This window comes from Aspergillus tanneri (genome assembly GCF_003426965.1).
Source record: "Aspergillus tanneri strain NIH1004 chromosome Unknown AapTan_2_pilon_pilon_pilon, whole genome shotgun sequence".
Taxonomy (NCBI): domain Eukaryota; kingdom Fungi; phylum Ascomycota; class Eurotiomycetes; order Eurotiales; family Aspergillaceae; genus Aspergillus; species Aspergillus tanneri.
The window spans coordinates 5,880,305-5,890,547 of record NW_022984629.1 but is presented as its reverse complement, the minus strand read 5'-3'; the positions used below and the strand labels follow the sequence as shown (position 1 = coordinate 5,890,547).

General features: G+C 40.8%; 1 protein-coding gene across 1 annotated transcript; it reads right to left on the bottom strand.

Annotated features, from left to right (window-relative positions):
* Positions 1-250: 250 nt before the first annotated feature.
* Positions 251-1,276, bottom strand: ATNIH1004_001841 (uncharacterized protein; the record flags this gene model as incomplete). Its single annotated transcript, XM_033566536.1, has 2 exons — positions 251-871; positions 977-1,276. The coding sequence occupies 2 exons, from the start codon at positions 1,274-1,276 to the stop codon at positions 251-253; spliced, it is 921 nt and encodes a 306-aa protein (XP_033432293.1).
* Positions 1,277-10,243: the final 8,967 nt, after the last annotated feature.

The window sequence follows — 10,243 nt, the reverse complement described above, 5'->3', positions numbered from 1 at the left end:
GGCTAAACCTCTATAACCTAATAACTAGGGTGGATACAAAAGGAATCGTCGAAGAGGAAAGAGAAGAGGAAACAGCGATGAGACGATTGCGAAGTAAGGGGGGAAGTCACATGATAGAGTGTACTAATCAATATACTAATCATGTGGCAGGCGAGGAGAAAGGAAACACGAGGGCTGAGGGCCCGAGTAGGCTGAGGGGCTCTAGCCCCTTACACTACTCCCCTTCCTATATAAGGCCTCCGAAGGAGGCCTAATAGCGAGGCGGGTTGCTGGCGCGGGCTGTAAGCTTTTTCGGAGGTTTCTCGGAAGTATCAGACAAAGTAGAGCGGGCATCGCAGTCTGCGATCCAATGATCATTAGAACCGCAGTAAAGGCATAAATTATTCGCAAGTCGGAAACGGCGGCGGTCAGAGGTGGTGGATTCATGAGAAGAATCAGATAAAACAGGCGAAGCAGCTCGGGCTACTCTCACAGAGCCAACATGAACAGGATTGGGGTTTATTTTAACTGAGTTGACTCGGACCGGATCAGTATCCATTGGGTCTGTATTCGGGGTCAAAGCTGGTTTCGGGGCTGATTTTGGACTAGGACGGGTACGCCGATCGGTACTCTGGACAAGTTCAATATATTCATTATAGGGAAGATCAAAGAGAGAATTATTCGAGTCTTCTAGTATTCGACGGAGATTAGGCCGTAGCCCCCGGTGTAGCGTGGTAACACGTGATATATCTGGCCATGAGTTTACATTGGCTTCATATGAAAGTCGTTCAAAACGAGCAAGGTAGGCGATAAGCGATTCGTCATCCCTCTGTTGTATAGAAGTAAAGCGCTGAATAGCCTCCTGCTGTTCCCGTGGGTTATGGCATAGACGCTGAAAAAAGAGAAAATAACTTCAGGATCCCATAGCTGGTTTTTCGGCAGATTGGCGGAGGTGCAGGACAGAAGCTTGCTGAGACTGTTCTAGTCGATCCCATACATAGTCAAAAGCATCAGCTCCTACGAGCTGGTCTGATCGAAGTTTTGCTTTAATTGACGGGAGCCATGTGCGAAGCGTGTATGGTTTACCGTTAAAGCGAGGCGGATCTGGCAGGCGGGATCTGGGTGTCTGGACGGAAAGAAGCTGCGTACGAAGCTGGTGGACATCTGTTCGGGAAGCATCAAGGTCCGCACGTAGTTGCTGTATTTCATTACGCTGGTTTTGAATATCAAGGCGCTGGTTTTGGAGCTCTTGCTGGAGCTGCTGCACAAGCAGGAGGAGTGGATTCGGGTCGGACATCGTAAAGATATTCCCATAGACTGGCGGACAGGCAGGCAAGCGGGCGGGCGAGCAGGCAGGCAGGCGAGCGGGCGGACAAGCGGGCAGGCGAGCGGGCAGACAGGCAGACAAGGACGATTCCTAATGTCAAGGGCTAAACCTCTATAACCTAATAACTAGGGTGGATACAAAAGGAATCGTCGAAGAGGAAAGAGAAGAGGAAACAGCGATGAGACGATTGCGAAGTAAGGGGGGGGAAGTCACATGATAGAGTGTACTAATCAATATACTAATCATGTGGCAGGCGAGGAGAAAGGAAACACGAGGGCTGAGGGCCCGAGTAGGCTGAGGGGCTCTAGCCCCTTACATCCCTACCCCCTTTGTTAGTTAGATTTAATAAAATCTGCAGAAACTATGTACTTAGAACTGCTTATTTTATAAAATCCTATATAATTTAAAGTAGACTCCTTATTATATTTATACTAAACCCGGGGGAATTCTCCATTGACCAATTAAGGTTTTTGGATTGGAACAAGAAACCTAGATTACTAGATACAGAAGACCCTGAATACCACCTTAGAGAGAGAAAAAGAAAATACCCTAGCTAGTTAATCCAACTGCTAGTACTATTTTTCTTTAAGATATAAAAAGGCACCTTTTAGACACTAGATCAAACCCTACCACCCTGGTCCTAACTGTTAAACCAAGTAGTAGATATATTTATATCTAGCAAACCAAAAGAGCAAGCAGCCCAGGAACACAAGACGCTAATATCTTAACAGCTTGCTAATAGGGATAACCATAAAATTATCTTTTATTTAGATAGATCCTAGCTGCAGAGTGGTTAAAACAGAGCAGGAATTTTCCTCCTAGAGAATAGTCCTTAAAATTAAAAGGTTTGGGCGTGGAATCTAGGTTATAAATATAAGGTCTACGATACGGAGTTATTTGCTATCCAAAAAGTATTAAAACAAGTATTTAAGGCTATTCAAATTCTAACTTTAAATATCTATATCTTTTCGGACAGTTAAGCAGCCCTAAAAAGGCTTTAATTAGCAGACACCAGCTATAAACCATACCAAAGAATCTTTAAATAGGCAACTAGAATTAAGAAAAAGAATATTAATATTTATATCTAATGGGTTCCAGGCCATCAGGGAATTTTTGGTAATCCAAAGCTGACGAAGCAGAAATATGCGCAGAATAACAAGTAAATATTATAAATATCCTATTTTAGTTAGCTATTTAAACAAAGCTAAAGCAAATGCCTTAGGATTGGATAAAGTATGGGAAAATCTAGGAAAAGTAATTAATATAAAGCTTTAATTTTATAGCTTTATAAAAACCAAGCCCCCTAAAGCTTCCCAAGCAGACCTGGTTAACATTATCCAGCTAAAGCTAGGGATGGGTATTTTAAATCCTATCTAGTTTAAAACCTAACTATAATAGTATATATGCACATGTGCTGTAGTAAAAGTCTAAACTCCCACCACCTACTTTTTCAGTGCCAGGCATTTAGGGATATTAGAAAAGGGTCTATAGAGACCCTAGACAAAAAAGACCGAAATCTGCCTTATCTGTTTACAAAAAAAGCAGGGCAAGAGCAACTGGTTAAATTTTTAAAGGAAACCGGGATCGCCACTAGAAAGTGGCTCCTGGATCCTTAAAACAAAAATGTCAAAAACAATAGAAAAAAGGAAAACAGAGCAAAAATAAAAGAGTTGGAATTTCACATGGTTTAACCCCTTTTATAAGGTCCCCCCCACTCCTAGAATGTTATACTGCTTATTTATGTTTGATTTTACCCACTATGTACGTATCTGTTTGTTAGTTTAAATCCTACCACCCAGGGGCGGTAGGTAGAGCATGCATAGTCTCTGACTGAAAAATGCTCTATAATGTGGAAGAATAATAATAATAATAATAATAAATAAAACTAGCAAAACTTGCGCGAGATATTCTTACTATCCCGGCAACCGGCGCTGGTGTTGAACAGTTATTTAACTCTGCTTGTAATATCTGTCACTATCGTCGGGGTTCTCTTAAAGCTTCAACAATCCGGCAGCTAATAATGTTTATGTGTACAACTAAGTTTGATATTAAGGAGAAAAAGCTTGCATTTATAAGCAAGTGCCTATCAAGGGAAGAGAAAGAGGTTATATCTAAAGAAAGGATAGCTCAGGACCAGGATCAACTTGAACCGACTAGTAATAATAAGCAAGAATCCTTAGCACCGAGTTAGAGTCTGACTACTAGCCAACCTGCTCCGGACAGAAGGCAGAAAAGGGCTCGTTCTGAGAACAAGCAGGAATTATTGATATCTCAAGGGGTTATTATTAAATTAGATAATGACGATAATAGAACGCATCCTTTACCTGATTAATAAAATACGCAACAAAGAATGTTAGGAAGGGCCGAAAAATTCCAAAAAGCTTTAAGGGATTTGATATTAGTTGTAAATAGCTTTAATTAATATTAATTTAAAAAAAATAAGCCAGTATAATCTAAGAGCTGCGTAGGGAATTAACAGTATGTAAGTGTATTACTTTAAACTATAGCCCAAAAATGCACAATCTGTACATATCTCAGGGCCTCCTTTGTTTGCGCTGTTTGACGGCCCATTGAGCCCGTGAAGGGCTGCCCGCGGGTCTGCCGAGGTCTAGGAGTGTTTTATTATATAAATTAACTTTAAAGCCCAAGATAGAGACTTGTCTTAGGCTTAATATTTTTCTAGCTGGGCTAAATTTTTAAATATCATTATCCTCCTTTGCCTTAATCTCCTTAATCTCTGCAGCCTTGCGTTGGGGATAATCCCGACCTAAATGGCCGGGTTTCCCGTATTTATAACACAGGTTTTCCTTGGTGCAGAGGTCCTTGGTTGCTTTATTAATATCAGCGCGGGGTATAGAGGCTCTGGCAGTATTTAGGGTTATAGTTGCAGAGGATCGGGTGCTTGGGCCTGTAGTGGCTGCTAAAGTATATACTCTATGATTAGATCTTCTAGTATTGTATGCGGTGCAGTTGTTAATAACTTTATAATAGTTTGCAGTTTTCGAGCAATACTTAGAGAATTCCTTAAAGCTCCCATTGCGATTAATTTCTGGGATGGTAAGCTCCTGTATTTTGGTGGTTAATTTAGTATAGAGCTCGTGCTTCTAATTATCTTGGGCAACTCCTGCCTCAGCAGCGAGGTGCAAGAATTCTAACAGGAAGTTATTAAACTTCTTACTCTTCTAATACAGGCTGCGGAAAGCTATTTTTATATTAATAACCCTGTTTGGATTACCATAGATAGTATCTAGATGCTTAAAGATATTATCGGTGTTATTATATAGGGCAATCGCGTCGGCACGTATGCGAGGTGCAACGTGTTTTTAAGCCTTATTATCTATTCTGCTAAAAATATACTGAATGAGAGGGAAATGGTAGAACTCCGAAGGAGCAGGTCAAGGAGACAATCTTAGACAGTTCAGAAGTTGTGGGCCCCGAGCCCACAAGTTCCTGGCAGGAGAAAAGTCAACATGCCCTTTACGCAACTGCGTCCCGTGGTCTGTGGGAAGGTTGTTGATTGTCTATTACCTCTTCGTATGAGGACTTAAGATAATAGCTATCCATACAAATGTCACGTGCTAATCCCCCGAATTCCTCCACTACAATACGCCAAGTATAGTTTCTTGGTGTTAAAGTAATTTATATTTAAGTCTAACTTCTGCTTTATCACCATTACCTAGCCATTAAAATCGGGTTCTTTCCATCGGTAAGAGAAGGATCGGGTAATTTAATTAACTTTGAGAAGAAGATTAGTCCTGGGGTAGAGGATACAAAGCCGTTCGCGACTAAGCGTGTTATTATTATTATTATTATTATTATTATTATTATTATTATTCTTCCATATTATAGAGCATTTTTCAGTCAGAGACTATGCATGCTCTACCTACCACCCCTGGGTGGTAGGATTTGAACTAACAAACAGATACGTACATAGTGGGTAGAATCAAACATGAATAAGCAGTATGACATTCTAGGAGTGGGGAGGACCTTATAAAAGGGGTTAAACCATGCGAAATTCCAATTCTTTTTGCTGTTTTTCCTTTTTTTTTGTTTTGTTTTTTTTTTTTTTTTTTTTTTTTTTTTGTTTTAGGGATCCAGGAGCCACTTTCTAGTGGCGATCCCGGTTTCCTTTAAGAATTTAACCAGTTGCTCTTGCCCTGCTTTCTTTGTAAACAGATAAGGCAGATTTCGGTCTTTTTTTGTCTAGGGTCTCTATAGACCCTTTTCTAATATCCCTAAATGCCTGGCACTGAAACAGTAGGTGGTGCGGAGTTTGGCGCTTGTTGCTGCGGCATGATGTGCATATATCACTATCATAGTTAGGTGTTCGAACTAGATAGGATCTAAAATACCCATGCCCTAGCTTTAGCTGGATAATGGTTGACCAGGTCTGCTTGGGAAGCTTTAGGGGCTTGGTTTCCATGAAGCTATGGAATTAAAGCCCCTATATTGATCACTTTTCCTAGCATTTTCCCATGCTTTATCCCAATCCTCAAGGCATTTCGCTTGGAGCTCTCGTTTGAGATGGCTAACTGAAATAGGACATTTGTAATATTTACTTGTCCATTCTGCGCCATATTTCGCTGCTTCGTCAGCTTTGGCATTACCAAAAATTCCCTGATGGCCTGGAACCCATTGGATATGAATATTGATATTCTTTTCCTTAATTCTAGTTGCCCATTTAAAGGTTCTTTGGTATGGTTCATAGCTGGTGTCTGCTGATTGAAGCCTTTTTAGGGCTGCTTGACTGTCCGAAAAGATGTAGATATCTAAAGTTGGAATTTGAATAGCCTTAAATGCTTGTTTTAATGCTTTTTGGATAGCAAATAACTCCGCATCGTAGACCTCGTATTCATGACCTAGATTCCACGCCCAAACCTTTTGATTTTGAGGATTATTCTCTAGGAGGAAAATTCCTGCTCCGTTTTGACCACTCTGCAGCTGGGATCCATCTGAATAGAAGATAATTTTGTGGTTATCCCTATTAGCAAGCCATTGAGATATTAGCGTCTTGTGTTCCTGGGCTGCTTGCTCTTTCGGTTTGCTAGATATAGATATATCTACTACTTGGTTTAACAGTTGGGACCAGGGCGGTAGGGTTTGATCTAGCGTCTAAAGGTGCCTTTCCACGTCTTAAAGGAGAATAGTGCTAGCAGTCGGATTAACTGGCTAGGGTATTTTCTCTTTCTCTCTCTAGGGTGGTATTCAGGGTCTTCTGCATCTAGTAATCTAGGTTTCTCGTTCCAATCCAAAACCTTGATTGGTCAATGGAGAATTCCCCCGGGTTTAGATAATGTGGTGGGAGTCTGCTTTAATTGCATGGGATTTTAAAAATAAGCAGTTCTAAGTACTAGTTTCTGCAGATTTCGTATTAAATCTAACCAACGGAGGGGGTAGGGATGCTTCTATTTCCATGGCCTGTACAGGCGATGTTTTAAAAGTCCCTAGAATCTTTCTCAGAGCTGTGTTTTGCAGTTTTTGGTAGTGGTCTACCAAATACTGTTGGCCTTTCCACCATAAAGGGACTCCATAATCTGCAATGGAGGAAACACAAGCAATATAAAGTTGTCTTATGGCTTGGAAGCTTAGCCCCTTTTCTGTATTTGAGAGCCTCTATTTGGTGAAATGCCCTAGTTGCAGCTGCAACTCGTATTTGCACGTGTTCTTTAAAAAGGAGTTTAGAATCTATGTAGATTCCTAGCCATTTTACCATAGGGCTTGGTTTAACTATATATTATTATCTAGTTTAACCTGGGTGTCTTGGTTTTCTTGGTCTGGTTGTTTAGAGCTAAAGTGAATAAGCTCTATTTTATCCTGGTCAAACTGGATATGGTCTTTGGCTCCTTTTTAAACATGGCGTTGGCTACCAGCTCTATTTGCCTGCAGTTATTCTCTAGGCTATTAGAGCTGATAGTGAGGCATATATCATCCATATAGCTAGGCTTTCGGGTATTTCCAAAGGCTTTCCTTGTATCACTATCTAGTTCCTCATACATTTCAAGCTGAAAGAGCTCTCTAATATATATGAGGAACAAGATAGGTGATATAGGTGATCCCTGGGGATCCCTACTTGCACTGGGGTCTCGTTGCTGGTTTCGCCGTCAAAAGCTAGGAACACTTTCCTGTCCGACATAAAGGATTTGATCCACTGGATCAGGTTATGTGGAAGACCTAGTTTTAGGCATATTCTAAGTAGCTGGTTGGTGGATACATGGTCGAAAGCTCCTTTTACATCTATAAAAAGAGCTGTAGTAACCATTTTATCATGTTTTGCCACCTCTATGTCGTGGACTAAGGATAGTGCTATATCAATTGCTGATTTTCTTTTTTTCTTCCCCATTTGGTCATGGTAAAGGATTGATTGCGGGAGTTCAGCTAGATAAGATAGCCTAGTTGCAATAATCTTCTCTACTACCTTGCCTAGGCAGTTAAGCAGGAAATAACTCTGTAGGCCTTTGGCTTGAGTAATCCCTTTGGCAGACGCCGATTTTTAAGGATAACCCCTTTGGCAGTTTTCCAGCATCTGGGATGATAACCATTTTTAATTAAGGCTTTATAAAGCTCGTGGAATCTTGGAGCAATGTTTTGGTAAGCCTTTTGAATAATTAAAAATGAAATGTCATCGGGTCCCGGGGCCTTTTAGTAGAACTACTAAAGATAGCAGTGTATACTTCATTTTCGCTGGTTTCTGGCCAGTTGGTTGATTCTGCCTGGTTGGTTGGCCACTCAATGGGCTCAGCCTCCGGGGGGTTTTGGAACAAGGTGGAAAGAAATGCATGGCATTTATCTTGAAAAGAGATTGCTTGCTTTTCTTGATTTCCCACAGAATAGGTCAAGATGGGCAGTTTTGGATAGATCTCTTTTTTTTAGTATAGCTAAAAGCTTTAAAAATCTCCTTATTCCGAGCTTCTTCCAGGAATTTATTCCAGCATGCTGATTTAGCTTGCTTGATCTCCTGGAAATATTGATTTTTAATCTCTAAAAGATTCTCGTAGAGCTCTGTACAAGGGTTATTTTTCCAAAGCTTTCTAGCTTTTCCAAGCTGTTTTCTCAGTTTTTGAGTTCCTCTGACCACCATGCTTTTGACTGGGCAGATGGTTTTCTTCTTGGAATACTTGTATCTGCAGCCATCTGTATTATTTGTTGGAGATTTAGAGCTGCAGTTTCTAGCTCTATGTCACTATTTAAGCTTCCCTGTCTAAATTCTTGGTCTAGCTTAAGGAGTCTTTCGCTAAATAGCGCCCAATTCGCCTTTTTCAGGTTATATGGTAAACTAGCCAGGGGTTTGCGATTTCTTGCGTTTTCACTTCAACAGAATAAAGCAGGATTTCGTGGTCCGATCCTGAGGCAAGCTCTTGGTCAATCTCCCAATTAACTCTATACCGATTTAGACCTTTGGTAATAAAGGTTAAGTCAATAACAGAGATATTCTTCATTCCTTTTCTATAGCATGTTTGCAGGTCAGGCTTATTTAGCAGTTCACATTGATGTTCTTCAAGCCATTTAATCAAAGTATCAGCTCTGGTAGGTGATAGCGTCTTTGAATTCCACCAGCTATGGTGTGCATTAAAGTCCCTCCCTATTAGTGCATGTGCGGAGGGGGTGATCCTAGCTAGGGCTCTTTCTATTGTCCACTCAGCACCTTCCTCTAGTGATTGCTCGTTATATATATTTATTAGCTGCAGATCTTGAATTCCTGCTCCTAAAATATCTATTACTAGCAGATCACTATCAGTGCTAATATCGTTCCTTTGGCAATAGTTAAACCTCGATAACTTTCTGTGGTAGATTGCTACTCTAGGTCTAACCTTGGTTTGTTCAGGAAGGATAGGAGTATATGCTGGGTGGGATATAGTAAAGCTATTATCAGGCGATATCCATGGTTCCTGGAGAATAATAAAGTCAATATTAAGCTCTAGGCCTATTTCTAGGCAAGATAACATAGCATTCTGATTGCGTCCAGTATTATTTTGCAGGAAATAGATTCCTAAATCAGTGTTTTTCTGATTCATTAGTAATCTAATTCCATGCTACTGTTTGGGATTGGTCTTTCTGTAGGCCTAGGCCTTGGTTTTGGTTTGACTTTTTCCCATTCCTTGCAGTTTTTGCTATCTGCTCTGTGGGCTTGACTGCAATTAGCGCATTTAACCTGTGTGTGGGGACATTCCTGGCTTTTTACTTCGCATGTGGAACATTCATGGTATTGGGTTTCATGCCTTTCTGCGCAAATAGCACATTTTGGATTATTCTTGCAGTATTTGGCAATATGCTTGTATCCTTGGCATTTTTGGCATTGGGCAGTTTTCTCTATATATTTAGTAGCTCTACATAAAGCTCCTGCAACACAGAGTTGATTTTTAATTGCCTTGGATGCCATGGCTTCATTCTGCACGTCCACTACAATAGAGGAGTGATTTTTGGTCTCGCGAACATGTTCTGGGGTCAGCCATGTTGGAGGCCTCATTAGTTTTAAACCTGGGTTAAAGATTTCAATCTCTTCCTTGAGCATCTGCATGCCTTCTTGGGTTTCAAAAAGCCTGGTGGGGACCATGTGAATAACTATTTTTGCCCATGGTTCATCAAACATCCACCTAGTATAGGGGATAAGTGGTTTCCAGACATCCAGCTTCTCTATTAAATAAGGCGCCTGAATACCGTCCATTGTGGTGAGGATAAGGGTCCTTTTAGTAAAGGAAGTGCTTGCTGTCCTTACTATAGGTTTGTCTACCTTTTCTTTTATCTGGAACTGGTGGTTGATTTGGTTTCGGAGCTTTAAGGAGTCTAGGTCTTGCAGAAATTCTGCAGAAACCTCTAGAATAAGTCTACTGCCTTTGTAGGCGGCCTGTTCTACCCGTTTTGGCTGATCTTGTTTCTTGGTTGGGATAACTACTTGTGGTTTTATTCCTTTTTGGACTGCTGCTGCGTATGAAGGCTTTA